This window comes from Carassius carassius, chromosome 17 (genome assembly GCF_963082965.1).
Source record: "Carassius carassius chromosome 17, fCarCar2.1, whole genome shotgun sequence".
NCBI lineage: Eukaryota > Metazoa > Chordata > Actinopteri > Cypriniformes > Cyprinidae > Carassius > Carassius carassius.
Genome location: NC_081771.1, coordinates 888,023 through 906,240, shown reverse-complemented (window position 1 = coordinate 906,240; position 18,218 = coordinate 888,023). Strand labels below are relative to the sequence as shown.

Below are 18,218 nucleotides of genomic sequence, written 5' to 3'. Positions count from 1 at the left end.
TGTAGTTTTTTAGATTTTACTTTTTTTAAATGATTGTACAATTTTTTGCAGATTTTACTTTTTTACATTGTAGAACATTTGTAGATTTGACTTTTTTAACATTGTAGATTTTTGTAGATTTTATCTTTTTACATTATTGTAGAATTTTTTGTTGATTTCACTTTTTTTTACATTATTGTAGATTTTTTTGCAGATTTGACTTTTTACATTGTAGTTTTTTGCAGATTTTATCTTTTTTAACATTGTAGAATTATTTGTAGATTTGATTTTTTTAACATTATTGTAGAATTTTTTGTATATTTCTGAACTTTTTACATTATTGTATTTTTTGCAGATTTTACTTTTTTACAGTAATGTAATTTTTCTGTAGATTTTACTTTTATACATTATTGTAGATTTTTTTGCAGATTTTACATTGTGTTTTTTTAGATTTTAAAGACATTGTAGATATTTTTTTATTTAAATTTTTAAAAAGAATTTTTGCAGATTTTACTTTTTTACATTATTGTATTTTTTTGTAGATTTTACTTTTTATAGATTTTTTGTGTGCAGATTTCACATTAGTGTAGTTTTTTTAGATTTTACTTTAACATTATTGTAGTTTTTTTTTTTTTTAGATTTTAATTAGTCTTAACCTTTAGTCAAAGGTTTTTATATGTTAAAGATATTGATCCAAAAAGCATTTTTTTTTACTTGCATGGAAAACCTGTAGGACTTACTTTTCTAAAACATTCCAACAGACAAAAAAAAAAAAACTTGATAAATCATTGCAATATTTCTTTTAACATTATTTAACTACAGTGACATGAACCATAAATGATATTTCTAAAGCTTTTCATAATCTTAGTTGATGTTAAACATATTCAATATTTATAACATTAATTCATTGATGAAATAAGGAATAAACTATTGTAATTTTATGTTAATGTTGTGAATGAATAATAAATTCTAGAAGTGATATATACAGAGCGAGTTAACAAACAGGACAGTTTTCTAAAAGTGTTAATTAAATATTTAAAAACCATGGAGTTTATGTCAGGTTTTTTTTTCTTTTTTCTGAAGCCGAACAACAGTATTTTAGTTTCCTTAATATTCACAGAGCTATATGTTTTGAAACGCTGTGAAAAAACACCAAAACAAATAAAAAGTGACATGAAATAATCAAAAGAGCGCTTTCATCATTTAAAATGGTTTTAATTTGTTAAATAATAATGATAAAAAAAAAAAAACTCCCAGTAAAAAAGGCAATGCTACTTGTCCACAATTCTCAAAGTATTTTCTTTACAAATCAAACATGAATATGAGAAAGGACAGGTTTCTCTGCAGGAGAAATATTTTACAAATTGATCAGTTTCCCCTAAAAAAGGTGTACAAAATAAAATACTAAAACTGTACATATATACATAAATTCAATAGTAAAATTGCATAATCAGCCTCATTATTAAATCATTATTTTAAATATTCAGTAATATTCTTGTGCCTGTGTTGATGAGCTCTGTGCAGATCCACGACTTAAGCCCCTAAAACCTACAGACACACTCCTGTAACACACACACACACACACGTATACACACAGGAAAAAAGAAAACAAAACACTGAGTGAAGAGTAAGATTTGGTCTCGTTTTGAGGCGTGTAAAACTCAAGAGTTACTGCAGGGCGCCATTAATGACAAAACTACAGAATGAATCTAGAGCTGAAAACGGTTCATGAGGTGCATTATGGGTTTTTAAAGGATAACATCAGTCGTTTGGTCTGAGAACGAGACCGGTTCAGTGTCTGAGGGATTTTTGGACACAATCGTGCACCTCAAGACTGATGGGAGTGAAATCTTAAAAGGAACAGTTCACCCAAAAAAAGTATGATTCCATCACTTGCAGTGAATGGGTGCTGTCAGAATGAGTCCAAACAGTTGATAAAAACATCACAATAATCCACATCACTCCAGCTTTTCAGCCGACATTATGCCAACAAAGCACAAATGTGACCCTGGAGCACAAAATTGAGATTTTGAAATTGCGATGTCTACATCATCTGAAGCTGAATAAATGATCTCTCCATTGATGTGTGGTTTGTTCGGAGGACAATATTTGTCTGAGATACAACTATTTGAAAATCTGGAATCTGAGGGAGCAAAAAAATCTAAATATTGAGAAAATCATCTTTAAAGTTGTTCAAATGAAGTTCTTAGCAATGCATATTACTAATCAAAAACTGAAGTTTTGATATATTTACAGTAGAAAACGTATTAATATCTTCACGGAACATGATCTTATTAATTTCTCTTTCATGCCAAAAATCATTAGGATATTGTCTATTGCTACAAATATACCTGTGATACTGCTGACTGCTTCTGTGCTGCAGGGACACAATTTAACTTTAAATTAATAAGTTGTTTGGACTCTCATTCTGACGGCACCCATTCACTGCAGAGCATCCATTGATGATACACTGATGCAATGCTACATTTCTCCAAACCTGATGAAGAAACAAACTCATCTGATCTCAGATGAACTGAGGATGAGCACATTTTCATTTATGCCTGAATTAATCCTTTTAATCAGAGCGGACCTCAATCATGAAACAATAAGCAAAAAGTAACTGAGTAAACAAACAATAAACTATTCCTAAACTGGCAACAATTTATCAATAGTTGTCATTGGTTGCCTGGTAACGGTCTGAACATGTAACGATGTAACATCAGTGGCAGTCGTAGTAACAGAAGGTGAGGAACACAGACAGACGGAGGAGCGAATCATGGAGATTCTTCACAGTGCGGCTCAGAGGGTGTTGCCGTGGCAACAGTGCTGGTGTTGGCGGGAAAGTACGGTTGGATCTATCGGACGACGCGGCGTCTTTTCCCTCTGACGGACCGAGGGGATCTGGACAACACCATCTGCATCACAACACATCAGACACACGGTAATCTCAGAGAGTGTGTGTGTGTGTATGAGTGTGTGTGTGTGTGTGTGTGTGTGTGCTCTTGTTTTATAACTCTGTATAATGACATGGGTATGACACAGGTATTACAAGGAGAGGGTGACTTATGAGGACATAACCCATGTCCCCATTTTTCAAAACACTTATAAATCATACAGAATGAGTTTTTTTGAGAAAGTAAAAATGCACAAAGTTTCCTGTGAGGGTTAGGGTTAGGTGTAGGGTTGGTGTAGGGCCATAGAATATACAGTTTGTACAGTATAAAAACCATTACACCTATGGGATGAACACACTTTTCACAAAAACAAATGTGTGTGTGTGTGTGTGAGAGTGTCTCACCATCGGCTCATCGATGCCGCCCAGCAGGTCCGCTCCTCTCTGCAGCCTGACAGGAAGAAGAAGAAGAAGAAGAAGAAGAAGAAGAAGGAGGATTAAAACACAGCACTTCATGCGTGAATAAATGTGTCAGGTTCTGGATGGCTGCACTTACGACTGCTTCCTCTTGCGCCCCCTTCTGGCTCCTGTGTGCACGTCTTCAGCCTGAGTGCAGACAGAGAGAAAGAAACAAGGGTCATGCTGAGAAAAACATCTAGTACACTACTCAGTGTACAATGTTATTAATGAAAGAGGTATGTGAAGCAGTGTGCAATAATAAACATTTCAGACGTAGTATTCAGTGTTTCTCCTGCCGTTATATTAGAGGTGAGTTTTGCTCATATGGCCCACACATAATCCTGTTAAATAATCCTGATTACAATATTGATAAAACAATATTACCAAAACTTAAAAGTGAAATTAAAATAACTGAAAGCTAAATAGAAATATGAAAAAAATAAAAAGCAAAACAAAATTGCTAAAAAAAAAAAAAATGATTAAAAGGCAAATATAAAATGTTAAAATAAAAATGACAAAAGCACATAAAACAATTACTAAAAATTAACTAACTTCAGGTCAAATAGAAAAAAATAGAATCACACCCAAAAAATTTAAATGACAAAAACACAATAAAATTACTAAAACCTTAATAAAAATAAAGCAAAACAAAATTTTAAAACATATATATAAAAATGAAATAACAAAATTACAAAAAAAATAAACTAAAATAAAGCTAAATAGAAATGATAAAAAGACTGATAAAATTATAACAAAATTACTACAAAAGAAAAAAAGTAATGTCCAGCTAAACAGAAAAAAAAAAAAAATAATAATAATATATATATATATATATATATATATATACACACACATAGATATAAGAAGTTGAAATGAAAACTTGAAAACAAATCTGGATCAGTACTGTAACAGCATGTGAATATGAGGTGATGAGTGCACTGACCTGGACTTGCTCTGCGTCTCTGATGTCCTCGACTCCCTCTCTGAGCCGCTCACCCGGACTCAAATATCCCTGTGGCCTTCGCCCATCCTCCTCCTCCTCTCCTCCTCGCCCCTCCGCTCCGGAGACGATCCCGTTGCTGTAGACTGTGGCCGAGCCGTCGGTTTTGGCCTCCTCCAGCGGGGCGTCGCAGGGCGGCGGCGGGGGCGACGGGTCCTCGCTGGGTTTGGGCGTCCCTCGGGCCGTGTCCAAGCCGAGGCGGGTCAGGTCTGGGTTGTGGACGGAGCAGGCGCGGCGAGGGCTGAGGGGCGGAGGCAGCTCCGGGTACGAATCACGCTCGTTCACCTGCAGGAAGGAGGGGAAGATTAGGGCAGTAAAAAAAATAAAATAAAAAAAATTGATTTTCGAATATTCATCGCATTTAAAATAAAAATCAAGTTGAATTCAAAAACATTTGTTTTAGTCATAGGTCTGGCAGCTTATCAGAGGACACAAGAAGTGATGACAATGTAGGTGTAATTGCATTTTAAAGCTTTATTAAAATATTCAGTTAGATGCAGATCGCGCCGTTGTTCATTCAAAATATCGCGGAAAAAAAGAGAGCATCGATGCGGAGAAGATGCCGTTCACACAGAACACATATTTATTGCATTTTCTAGAGGGACATCTACCAGCAGTGCACTCGCATCTCACACAAGAGAGCGGCATGTTTAGAAAACCAGGTAAAATTAATGCTTTTTACAGTTCAACGTTTAAAAAACAGAATTCTTGACTATAGCGGGGGTTTTTTCTCATTTTCTCGTTTTTGTTTCTCATTTTTTTTCTACGATAGTCGTATTATTTTATTGCTTTGAATAAACGTGCATCAGTAATATTTAGCTTGATGCACACTCTTGTGGCCTCAAAAGAGAAACCAAAAGCTTTTTCCTCCCTAACTGAAATTATGCCTTTTAGATTAGATTATAATTTGAATATTGATCATATTTAAGCACAACATTTTAAATTTGCTCACCTGCAGGAAGGAAGTGTAGATGGTGTCCATGAAGGAGCCGTATGGGTCAAACAGCCCTGGACCGGAGCCCGTGGACGTCTCTCTCTGCTGGACGGGGTTGAGCAGGGAATCCTGGGATATCGAAGCCGAGGGAAGCTGATCTTGTGACGAAGGCGTCTCGTGAAGAGCCACAGGCTTCTCTCCCATGAGCCCCGGCGCCATCGTCAGCTGAAAATGAGAAGATGCAGCAGCACAACATCAGAAATATTTCTTTCGCAGCAAATCAGCATGTTAGAATGATTTCTGAAGATCATGTGACACTGAAGACTGGAGGAATGCTGAAAATACAGCGGAGCATCACAGAAATAAATTACACTTTAACACAGATTCACACAGAAAACAGCTGTTTACATTAGAATAATATTTCACTATTTTTATTGTATTTTTGATCAAACAAATGCAGCCTTGAATGGGAGAGGCTTTCAAAAACATAAAAAAACGGACAAATATTTCTGTTCTTTCTATGTAAACTGCCCGTGCCTCAGGCGTGGGTTTACCTGCAGGCAGGTGAGCGGGTTGAGCGCTGTCTGGTTCTGTGTTAGCGGGCCCTGCGGCAGAAGAAGGGGTCCGGCTCCTAATAAACCGTGAAGACTGCTGATGTTCCCCAGAGCTGTGAGGTGACCTGAACACAGAAGCCGCATTTGAAGTGTTGGAAGTAAAAATAAATTTACACTCCAATTAGAATTGCATAAATAAAATAATTGGTTTTAAAAAACTATTAATGTTTTTTTATTTATATTAAAGTATGATTTTTTTTATAAAATGAAATGATAGTGTAATAAAGTCAGCGAATCATTCAGTCATTCATTCTTACTCTGAAACTGATTCGTTCAGAAAGAGTCACTGAATCATTCAAACAGTTGATTCACTCAGTAAAGAATCACTTCTGTGTGTTGATCAGAGACGCTCAATGATTTCAGCTGTCACTTTCATTAGAACGTTTTCTTCAGTGAATTGATGATATTGTGTCTGAAATGTAACAATATTATATTGTTATATAAAAATCAATATTAATTAGTCATGCAGACATGATGTAAAACAGCACTTTCGCTGGTGTGATACTGCTGAGCTATATCATATGATATAAATAGGGTGATTTTTGCCCTCAAATCTTGAATTTTAGGCTCACATAACTGCATTCTCATGGATTTTTAGCATGCGATATGTTGTACTGTATCATATTCATCAGAACTTGCATCAATAGAAGATGACGGACAGGTTTTTTATAATTAATCGCACCAATTTAAATTTTATATGATAATAGAATTTATTTCCTTGCATTTTCTAAACCCAAACAAAACGGAATAAAAAGTCCATAAGCATTCAACCCCAATCCCACTGAAGACAAAAACTTTTTCTGGTTACCATACATTAAGTTACAATTTCCATCTGCTCAAGCAGAACATTAAAGCCATCTTTTGCATCAGCTCTGGCTAAAACCGTAAGTGAACTGTTCTCACATCACGTACAGTGTTTCTCAGTCACAAAAATGAAATCCTCAAATACGGCCGAGTGCCGTGCATCAGCAGTTCTGCACTGAACACTGTCACTTTTGTGGCCAAAACTAATGTAAAAACACTCAAGGCTGATTCATTTTCCCAGCAGTCAGTGTGAGTGAGTCTGCTGATTCGGCTGAGATGTCACCACAGGTTCACACTCTCCCGCAGAAGACAGTCTGCAAAAAGCCATTGTACTGCTACTTTGCAGGATGAGCAACTTGAAGTACAGCGGATAAACCCTCCACAGCCCAAAACTGCACTCCTATGGTAAAACTAAGAGTTGTGGACATAGAAAGAACATAGAAGGAAACCAGTAGTGATTGCTTGTTTATAAACCGCTGAGGCTTTGTTTGCGTCACATCGACTCATAAGAATTGATGCATTTCAGCAAGTGCTCGACTGATTTGGGGAAAAAATATTACCTATGTAAAAACAGTTTTATAATAAAGCAATAAACCCCAAGAAGCTGTGGTTTACAGTGGATTTATAACAGCTAAGGGGCGTTGTTAGGTACGGCACAAAGCGGAGTGACTAAAACATCTTTAGCTGAGCAAATAAAGTGTGATGATATTAATAAAAACTGTATTCTTCCACCAAACAATGTAGTTCCTCAGAAACTGTTGTGGTTGCAACAAAGTGGTTGCCGAGCAACACACAAAAGTAAACAAAGGTGTATGTTTGTAGAGTAATTTACAACAGCTTTGAACAGCGGCTCAACCAATCAGAATCAAGGAGCGGAACTATCTGTTTTATAATGGAAAATGATACATTCACAAATATTTGAAATGATTCTTATTTATCCATCACTTATTTCATTATAAAAAATATATATATAAAAAAAACATACTACAAACAAACATAAATATTCAAAAAATATATAAAAACCAAACATAAATATGATATATATAAAAAACACCTAGTTGAAAAAAGCACTTTTTTAAACTAGACTAAAACATGGTAATAAAAATAAAATTACTAAACTGTAATATTAAAATCAAAATATTAACAAAAACCTTAACAATATGTCAGGACTAAAACAACACAGTGTACACAAATACACAACGTCCGCCAAAATTCAAATGCAAACTCAAAATACACTATCGGAAGAAACAATAGCCCTCTTGGGTTCATTAAAGACTTAAGATTACTAGAGACTGACCAATATGGTTTTTTTTGGGCCGATACCGATATTAGGGAGTCAAAAAAAAAAAGCTGATATCAATATATCGGACGCTATTCTTTGTGTATATTACAGTACAGTACAGTACCAGTCAAACGTTTGGACACTTTCCCATTAGTGTGACCAAACTTTTGACTGGTACAATATATAGAATACAGTATATACATAAACAAAATATATATATGTATACATAAACACACTTTTGCAATGATCACTCAAATGTGGTGATCAAACACTTATAATGACGTGATGGAGGCAGGGCATTTAACAATTTAACTTTATTATCCAAAATGGGTCTGATATCAGTGCAATGTTTTATTCAACTTTAATTTAATTAAATTGAAAAAGTGGTGTCAAAATAACACATCGGCCAAGCAGAAAAATGTAAAGGCCAATGCCGATATTTGAAAAACAAATATCGGCCGATATATCGGTCAACCACTTATACCGATACATCAGCGACAGGATCATATCGACCAATAATATTGGCAAAACTATATATTGGTCACACTCTGAAGATTACTGTAAAGTCCCACTAACTGAAAGAAGAACTATGTGTAATCACATACTATATATTTGTATAATTATAATACAGTTATTCCAAAGCAAGGCACATTTAAAATGGTCATGTTCAGAAGCATTTCAATTGATAGACTGATCGACTTACCAAGAACCCCGGGGGCGAGCAGAGGTGGCAGGAAGTGAGGTGTCTGGGTGTTGTTCTTGTCCTGCTCGGCCAGGGGGTAACACACTTCTGTGCTGGACACCAGAGGGCCGCAGGACACCGAGGTAGAAACTAGAGCTGGGCTGGACAGAGTCCCCTACAGCCACACAGATTCACATATGAATTGCACAAGATGCATGTACTTGGATCTCAAAACAATGTTCCACCGGCAAATGAACAACAATGCCTAAAACAAGGGAATTCTGTGTCCCTATATTTAACATAAATAAAATAAACCCTAGTTATATAAAAAGCTTAGCTTAAACTAAAATTATGTCATCTGTTCACCCTCGCCATAAGACTTATAACTTATAAGATTAATTTTTTTTTTTTACCCATGTCTCAATGGAAAGTCCAAGCAACTAAAAAGGGATATGGGTTTGTAACATAACGGTGATGGTGATGATTTGAATTTTTGGGTGAACTATCCCTGTAGCATTAAGATTTGCAATGTGACAATAATTTCATGACAACCACATTTTTTAAAATAAATTCTCAATGAAAAAACAACAACAACAACATGCATGCATGCACCAGACAACAAGGACTTATAAATTACAATTTAAATAGCATTTCATTATTTGTTTTGCATTACAGTAAATGCATTATAGCAGGTGGCTGTAAATAGAGAGATTGGGTTGAGTTTAAATGTGCATAAATGTCATGAAAATAATGCAACAATTAGAAGAATATAATTTTTATAGCTATTATGAAATTCACACTAGTATTAAGAATGCACAAATGTGACCACAATTTATTATATATATATATATATTTTTATAAATAAGCTTTCCACTGATGGTTTATCATTATAATACAATATTTGGCTGCGAAACATCCATTTAAAAAAAATGGAATCTGAGGGTGCAAAAAAAAAAAAAATCTAAATATTGACAAAATCACCTTTAAAGATGTCCAAATGAAGTTCTAAGCAATGCACACTACTAATCAAAAATGAAGCTTTCATATATTTACAGTAGTAAATGTACAGAATATCTTCATGGAACATATTTACTTAATATCCTAATGATTTTTGGCATGAAAGAAAAATTAATGATTTTGACCCATACAATGTATTGTTGGCTATTGCTACAAATATACCCTGTGCTACTTATGACTACCATCATTAACCACTAGGGGATGAACATCTGGTTGGTAAACCGTCACTGTAAACAGATGCATTAATTAGAAGCATGCAGACTGTACGTGCACATGCAGCGAAGCATGCAACTGGTGTGTTTACCTGAGAATGAGGAGGGGGGGACGGAGGATGGTTGGGTAGGGGTTCGGTCTGGGCGAGAGCTGCTGTCAGCAGAGCAGGGTTGAGCGACAGAAAGGCATGAGGGGGTGGAGTGAAATGGGTGGAAAGAAGCAGAGACTGGCCGTCTGCGCTGGGCGCTAGAGTTTGAAGAGCCTCCAGGAGCCCTGGCCCCATCAGGACAGAATCCAGCAGAGCGGGGGTCTTCTCCAGGGACACTCCGTCCGCAAAGACCTGCTGCAGTGTAGGAAGCTCCAGGTTGAGCGCTGGTAGTGGCAACATGGCAGCCGGATTCTGGCCGAGAAGCAACGAAGCCATGAGAAGGGCTTGAAGCCCAGGGGGTTTTTCACCACCTTCCACCTCTGCTTCAGCCGCAGCAGTACCTGGCGGATTTAACAGGCTCACAAGGTTGATGGGAAGCTCGCCTTGGTTTAGGACGTTAAGAGGAGAGCCTTGGTTTAGGATGACACTGGTTGGCTGGGCTTGGGCACCGCCGGGCACCGAAGGTTGGCTGCTCATCCAAACCCCTAAAGGCAGGGAGCTGAGAAAGGGAGGTAACAGAGAAGGCAGACCGGCGTTGGAGGAGAGAAGCTGGAGGAGCTGTTCTTGAGACATGAAGGGAAAAGCCTCTGCAAGGGAAACATGGGGGTCTGTTGTAGGGTTAGAAAGGTCGGAAGAGGGGGCATTGGGAAGAGAGAGGCTGTGGTCCGGCTCACAGCCTCCTAGCAATCTTGCATCCACGTCTGGCTGATCCATTGACTCTATAGGACCTGCCAAGAAAACACAAGAGTCAAATGGACCACCCAAACCACTATCGTTGTGAAAATGCCTCAAGAAACACAAGCAAAGAAGATTATCACTCGACATGTGCCGGTGTTACAATATATCATGATGATAATGAACATGCATCCATGTTTTTATTCCTGTGATTTCAAAGCTGTATTTTCAGCATCATTCCTCCAGTCTTCAGTGTCACATGACCTTCAGAAATCATAATAATATGCTGATTTTCTGTTCAAGAAACATTTATTATTATCAATATTTAAAACAGTTTGAGTTAAAAAAATTCTGGATTAAAGGATGCTTCAAACTGATCAAAAGATCGAAGACAATTATAATGTAACAAAAGATTTAGATTTCAGATAAATGCTATTCTTCTGTATATTGAGCGAAAAAAAAAACTGAAAAAATAACAACTGCTGTTTTCAACATAAAAATAATAATAATAATAATAATAATGTTTTATGAGCAGTAAATCATCATATTATTCTGAAGATCATGTGACTCTGAAGGCTGGAGTAATGATGCTGAAAATACAGCTGCGCAACACAGAAATAAATGCACTCAAATATCAAACATTTATTTTAAATAGTGAAATATTTCAAAATACTACTGTTTTTGCTGTACTTGTACTTGTTAGTGCATTAACAAAAGTTAACTAATGAGATCTTATTGTAAAGTATTAAGCCCAGTTCACATCAAGAATGATAACTATAAAGTTTAGCATCCACACCAGCGGACGATATCGTCTGTTTATTCTAAACACCCGCGCATTTGCCGCTTGAAATTCTCGCACTAGTGATAGAAGAATTGATTCTGACTGGGTGTCAATCATTTTATTGTTTATCAGCTGGATAAAAATCATTCTGGAAGCGATTCTAAAGATATCGTTTCTCTGTGCCTTTATAATTATTTTTAGAACTTTATCTTTATCTTGATAGTTATCGTCCCTAGTGTGAACGGGCCTTTACATCTTTAAAAATCTTTTGCACTTTAACTTGTTTGAAACATTTGTTTCCATCTTTTGTGTATTGCTTTAATTGTATTTAAATGCTCATTTATTTTTGTTATTGAAAAAAACATATTTCAGCATCGTGATAATACCGGGCACCGTGATAAATGGTTTAGCAGTTATTGCAACATGAAAATTTTGATTCCGTCACATGCTTAAGTCTCACCTTTACTTTCCACAGCTTGGTTGTGGTTTGACTGCTTAATTTGGAAGGTACCATGTTCAAGACAAGTGTCTGTTGTTTTGGATCCACAACCTTTCTCCGGGAATGAGGGCAAGCATGTTGAGGATATCTGGTTCATCATGCTCAGAATTGAACTGTTGAGGTCCGACGGCGTTTGGCTCAAGTTCAGGATGGCATTGCTGGAGGTTGTTTTGAGGTTCATGGTTGTCTCATCACCCATCAAAGGAAAAGGTTGGGATGGGGGTCGCTGTATAGTAGGTTCTGGCATGGGCACTGTGCTTTGGGGTTGTGGTTGCGGGGTGTGGTTGGGTAAACGCAATGTGGACTGCATGTCGCATTGGGGCGTCTGTGGAGTGATTGGTCTCGGTGAAGAGGGCAATGTGTTTGTGTGCCTGTTGCTGGGCATGGCAGTGGCAACGCCGGATTGCTGGGTTGCGCTTTGCATGCTAAGAAGCTGAAGCAGGGCAGAAAGGGGCTGAGATGGAGATGGGAGGGAATTAGCAAGTCCTGGCTTCCTGCCTTCCTCCGAATCCTGCAACCTGGAGGCATTCGGAGGAGCGACGGACAGCCGGTGGTTGTCTAAATGAGGTGCAGAAGGAGAAGATGGCGAAAGGCATGGGGAGATGAGCAGAGGCGGCCCGGAGAGATCTTCTGCGGTCCAACCTAACTGTGTATCTTTGAGCATGTTAATAACGGTGGGCGAGCGCCTCTGCCGTTTGCGCCTTAAGTTTTTCTCTGTGACAGCAGGGGAAGCCGGGGAAAGGGAAGTGGAGTGTGGAAGCAAAAGGGCGGTCAGGGACTGTGCTCTGGCGGAAGTGGGGTGGACGCTACTGTTTAAAGTGCTAATCAATACCTTTGACTGCTGCTCCTTGTCCAAGGCCGTAAGAGGGAGTGCGGTCAATGCATCGGCTGCATTGAGCTGGGTTTTCTGGTTGGCCACCTGGGCTTTAGCGGCCGCAGAAAGGAGGCTGCTGGCTGGGAAAGAGTTAGTGATGTGGCCCTTTTGCTGGCTCTTCTGTTGGTTGAGAATCTGTCCTAGTGGAAGGCCAAGCAGTCCTGTGGCTTGAGCAGAACTAAGTCCATTCCTCTTGTCGCCTGGGTTGGGATGCACCAACGACATCTGATGGTTGCTTTGGTTAGCACCGGAGCTCGTGCTACAATCTTTGTAGTGCTGCAGAATGCCCTCCAAGCGACTACATGGACTGGAAGGCGTAAGAGGAAGCTTGGGAGAGGAGCACGGCATGGTGGGTTGCAATGGTTTGCCTCCCTGAATGAAGACGGACCCTTGGACCCCATGCTCTGAGAGCGAGGACGTCGAAGAGTGGCGAGAGCGCTGGCGGGCTGAGAAATTGTCCAAGGTACGTGAGGGTGAGAGAGGAGAAGGCGACTTGACACTCGCTCCCTGGGAGTTTGGCGGAGCTCCTCGACCACTTAGAGTTAAGGATGAAGAGGGGGATAAAGAAAAGGCGTTGGAGGGGTCTGGAGGAAGTTTATGCTTGTGTACACTGTTAGGGGAAGTCCTTTGGGGGATGTTTTGGGAAAGTGGTGGATGAGGGCTCCACTGCTGTTTCGCGTAACCAGGCATGCAGCCCACTGGCGTTTGGGGTTTCTTTAAAGGTGAACACTGTTCTGGAGGCCGTGAAACTGGGGGGAGGCCAACAGAACCATTTTGCACAACAGAGCGAGGAGATGACAGAGGAAAACCAATGGGATGGTTGTGTCTGGGCTGAGGGTAAGTGCAGTGGACTCCGTCTCCATGAGCCACCATTGATCCTCTCGGCTCTCTGCTGTCCACGGAGTATATAACCCCTCCTTAAACAAACATTAAGACAACACATCTCACCTTACTGAAGAAAGCTGAATTTACAATGCTTTTTATAGACACTGTAAATCATAATTTGATATGGATAGTAACGTTTTCACTAAAGAGAAACGTAGTGGTTGCAGCTTAGTTTACAAGTTAAACAAACTTTTAAAAAAATACAGTGAACTGGATACTGAAGATGACTGCATGCTTTAGACCAATGTAATGATTTGAATAGGTAATATTTGGACAAGATGTACAGAATAATCTCCACTCCATGAAAACAGAAGTGGTCACATACTGCAATGTACTTCAAGACAAGCTGTTAAAGGTATGGTCTGGGTTCAGTAAATGTTAAGCTCCATAAAGAGCATTTGTGGCATGCTGTCAATTACTACAGACAATTTGTGTAACTTGCCCCTTAGTTTGTAAAAATAAATAAAAAATGTGTTTACGGTAAAGCACCTACAATTGCGGTCTATGAAGTTGTTTAAATACTGGAATAAATGCAGTATTATAATAAAATATAGGCAGATTAATTAAACAATACATTAATAGACAACAAAATAATTGGTAACGCTGTCCATTAAGGGTCAAATTGTAAATAGTAACAGTGTTGGAATAACTTGTGTGTTAAGATGCGATACCTGTGGCTTGAGCCAGCGAGGGAAGATGGGAGGGCTGCATGCTTTGGCATAATGCCGCCATGGCATCAACTTTCCTGCGATGGTTACAGAGTTTGGTCATATCTTCCTCTATTTTCCCTGATTGATGACCAGGAACTCGGACCATCGCAGCAGGGTCAAAATTAAAGACCTGCAGGGATTTATAAAGACATTTAATTACCTTTTTTAATGCATGCAATAAATTTTCTGTATGCACTGGGTGACATTTGCCAAAAAGTGCATCAAATCTGCAATCAAATTTGTCCTGGAAACGTAATGAATGGGAGGTTTCAGCCATGAATGTTGATCTCACCTTATTTGGGACTAGCGGGCACTCAAGACCACATTTACATGTGCCATCTGTCCGCAGATACACCCTCGCCTCATCCACAGATCGAAGGACTGTACCACTTGGGCTGAAGAAGAAAAAGAAGAAGAATGATGTGGAGATTGAAGTCTGGCAGCTACTTCTGGTTCGAAACAGTTCTTAAATTCAATCTTTTTTTCTCTGCAGACATCAATCCAATCGGCATAAACACAAGTAGAAGGTGCCAAGCTTTATTGTTTTTATTCAAGATTTCATCATTTTGCTTATACTATTAAAACAGAACGGCATAAGTGTCTATTTACTGGTTCTTACACTCTTTGCATCATCTTTGAAATGCTGTGCACTGACAGCAATGTCAACAGAGAGTAAGAATGACAAATGCATTATAGTGCTGGTATGGATGCTAATTTAGTCATCATTCTTGGTGTGAACGGGTGTTTAAGTTCACTACCAGATTGTTTTAGCACTTACGAACTGTGCTGGTTTTCAAAAACTTTACACCAGACTACTTTGGAGTACTGCGTCCTCATTAGCCAAACCACACTGGAAGCCCTAGTGTGAAAGCTAAACACACTCGTATGTGTGTGAGGAAAGTTTGCTTGGGTGAAATCACACACATCTGTGCAGAATCATCATAGCCAGGCAACCCGAGTGTAACATGTTCCTAATGTAGATTTTAATGGCAACACTGTTCACATTTGATCAGAACAGCAGTTATGAATGACACAAACTAAAATATGGACGTACCTGATGTAAGACACAGCCCCATCTTCCACCTTCCTCTGCCAGCCAACCGGGATCTGAGCGATGAGCATCGTACCTCCATCTTTTTCTCCTGCTGCACTCTCACTGCCCCCCGTCATTTTCTGCTCACACACATCCAGCTCCTAAAGACACAAACCAGTTTCAATTCAGTTTGAAACCAGATATGATGAACCTGATTCAGTTTCAAACCAGATTTGATGAACCAGATTCAGTTTCAAAGAAGATTGAGATTCAAATCACATTTGAAAAACCAGATTCAGTGTCTAACCAGATCTGATGACACAGATTCAGTTTTAAAACAGATTTGATGAACCAGATTCAGTTTCATACATGACTGAAATTCAAACCAGACTGTTTCTAACATGATTGAGATTCAAATCACATTTGAAGAACCAGAGTCAGTTTCTAACCACATCTGATGACACAGATTCAGTTTCAAACCAAATCTGATGAACCAGATTCAGTTTCAAACCATATCCAATGAAGCAGATTCAGTTTCTAACTACATTTGATGAACCAGATTCAAACCAGATCTGATGAACCAGATTCAGTTTCAAACCAGATTTGAATTGCACTTCACAGTTTTTTTCAGTTGAAAAATATGTCCACACTGCATCTAAATACAGATGTCACTCCACTTCTGAGCATTTAAAATGTGAATATGCTGGATTCAGTTTACATCCATAAAGAACAGATCATGTAGTGACAACTATATTAACATAAAATCAGTGGTGTGTGTATATTTCAGTTTTGTTTTAAAAAAAAAAAGAAAAAAGATAACAATGAACTAGGTAAAATGGGTTAAAATGCACAATAGATTCATGTGTATTCTTTTTACATTTAATTAGTGCATTTGTCATTTCAAAACTTTGAAGTATGTAGTATGATATTTAGACATTCTGCAACTTCATACTGTACCTTTTCATTTTTATACAGCCTTGGTCAACACCAGTCGTGAAATACACTCTTTGGAGGACATTTACACCACACAACAATACAACAAATCTGTCGTGACAAACAATCCTCTCTGCTCTTCTCAAATGGACTGCGATGCTTCTACGAAACTCCCCAGAAGTTGACAATCTGAAACTGTAAAGAAAAATATATTTCAGATGACGTTGACAGTAAAGAATATAAACGTTTTATAACTATTTTCAATACAAATATGAAAAAAAGAAACAAAGATAGAAATTACGATTATATGACAAATTAAAAAATATATTTCAGATGACGTTGACAGTTTAAGTAAAGCATTTAAACGCTTTATAACTCTTTACATACATGGAAAGAAAAGAATCAACGATAGAAATTACGACTATATTGATATAGTACTATTTGATCAGCATAGTCATGTACCATGTTCTCTGGAACTAAATACCATAGTACAATTCCAAAACAAGGTACTTTTTGTCAATGTAACGTTACAACTCTGACATATGGTTGACAGTAGAGTGAAAAGTGACAGTTGGAACTAATACTAAGCGCGCCAACGCAAAAATTCAAATTTAAGTTATCAAGATGATGTCACTGCTTAAAACCATACCATTTTAACGGTTTTTATTCTGGCACAAAGGCGGGTGATTGTGAAGCGGCTAACGCTGGGGCTCGAGCTAAAGTGTAAACAAACCCTCACGAATAAGAGTACGTAGGTTAAGTTTCTGGAAAACTATTACTTGAATACGATAAGAAAACAGGAATGTAAGTTACTTACTTGAGTATCGCACTGGTACTTTTAAAAACCGAACGCACCGAAGAATAAACAAACGTCGCGTATTGACTGCTAGCTGGTCCATTCTTAAACATCCTATTTGTGTCGCAAGCTTACTGGACACGTAATAACACCGCGATTATAACCAACAAATCGGTCTTCAGTACATTGTATCAGAAGCGTTCCAGTTGGTCGCGTCGCGTAGACGCGCTGTTAGCTTCCTTTAGCTCGCGGGCTACGTACCTCTGTGTTTACGAAGTTTCCTGCTTCTTCGGCGCGCTGCACAACGCAGACTGAAGACTGAACAAGCGTCTCAACGCGCTTGAGTCGCAAATGTCGCAGTTCCTGGAGCTGTTATTAACGCCGTGTGATTTTAGCCACTTCCTCGCGTCTTCATCCCGCGCACCATCCGAGTCGTCCTGCTTAAAAACAAAGAGCAATAACCGCTTGGTTTTATTGCGCCCCTTGCATTGTCGTCCAGTTTCGCGTGAATCCTGCTCGGCCGCGGAGCGCGCGATCGCTTCATTCAAAGCTTCTGCGCTCTCCTAAGCGTCTTTTCCGCGTGCGTATGCGAGCGATGTGTTGATTAAGTGTTTATGAGCTCGCTTTTAGTTTATCTCCGTTTCCAAGTTCCTATTTTTCCTTAGGATCCTGTGCCAAAAAAAAAATCATGGAGTTTTCGTCCGCGCATGCGCAATAGTTGCTGCCTGTCGGGCCGGGAATTCCGTACAATTCCACATCCACCAGGAGGAGCGCGAGAACCGCTCACTGAAGAAAAACTCACTCTTGTATGAAAATAAATAGATGGAATTCTGTAGGTGCTAGACAATTTTTTTATGACAATATTTGTGTAATATAAAATAAATCTGTAAACCGTTGTATTTCACGTAACTACAGAGAGGATTTGAAATCAGTATGTTCGATTCGAAATTGAGAAACCTGTTATGTCATTAAGTTTAAACGATATAAATTTATGCATATAAACTCAC

The 18,218-nt window shown here is 38.4% G+C and overlaps 1 protein-coding gene across 4 annotated transcripts; it reads right to left on the bottom strand.

Annotated features, from left to right (window-relative positions):
* Nucleotides 1-2,546: 2,546 nt before the first annotated feature.
* LOC132160695 (methyl-CpG-binding domain protein 6-like) lies at nucleotides 2,547-17,997 on the bottom strand. 4 transcript variants are annotated; one of them, XM_059570344.1, is made up of 14 exons: nucleotides 17,473-17,997; nucleotides 16,440-16,610; nucleotides 15,504-15,643; nucleotides 14,742-14,844; nucleotides 14,411-14,579; nucleotides 11,942-13,771; nucleotides 9,969-10,753; nucleotides 8,669-8,822; nucleotides 5,820-5,944; nucleotides 5,284-5,490; nucleotides 4,275-4,616; nucleotides 3,429-3,478; nucleotides 3,278-3,323; nucleotides 2,547-2,894 (listed from the first exon to the last, which is right to left on the bottom strand). In XM_059570344.1, the coding sequence occupies exons 3-14, from the start codon at nucleotides 15,617-15,619 to the stop codon at nucleotides 2,835-2,837; spliced, it is 3,987 nt and encodes a 1,328-aa protein (XP_059426327.1). In that variant the 5' UTR covers nucleotides 15,620-15,643; nucleotides 16,440-16,610; nucleotides 17,473-17,997; the 3' UTR covers nucleotides 2,547-2,834. The 4 variants fall into 4 exon arrangements, with proteins under 4 accessions (XP_059426327.1, XP_059426326.1, XP_059426329.1 ...); XM_059570343.1 differs by having other exon boundaries at nucleotides 16,440-16,604; XM_059570346.1 differs by lacking the exon at nucleotides 17,473-17,997 and adding an exon at nucleotides 17,233-17,451.
* Between the last annotated feature and the right edge of the window lie 221 nt (nucleotides 17,998-18,218).

Coding starts and splice junctions, on each gene's coding strand:
- LOC132160695 (XM_059570344.1), bottom strand. CDS start 15,619: ATGACGGGGGGCAGTGAGAGTGCAGCAGGAGAAAAAGATGGAGGTACG. Junction 13,772..14,410: donor CTCGCTGGCTCAAGCCACAG/GTATCGCATCTT, acceptor TGTTTGTTTAAG/GAGGGGTTATATACTCCGTG. Junction 3,324..3,428: donor GGGCGCAAGAGGAAGCAGTC/GTAAGTGCAGCC, acceptor TCTTCCTGTCAG/GCTGCAGAGAGGAGCGGACC.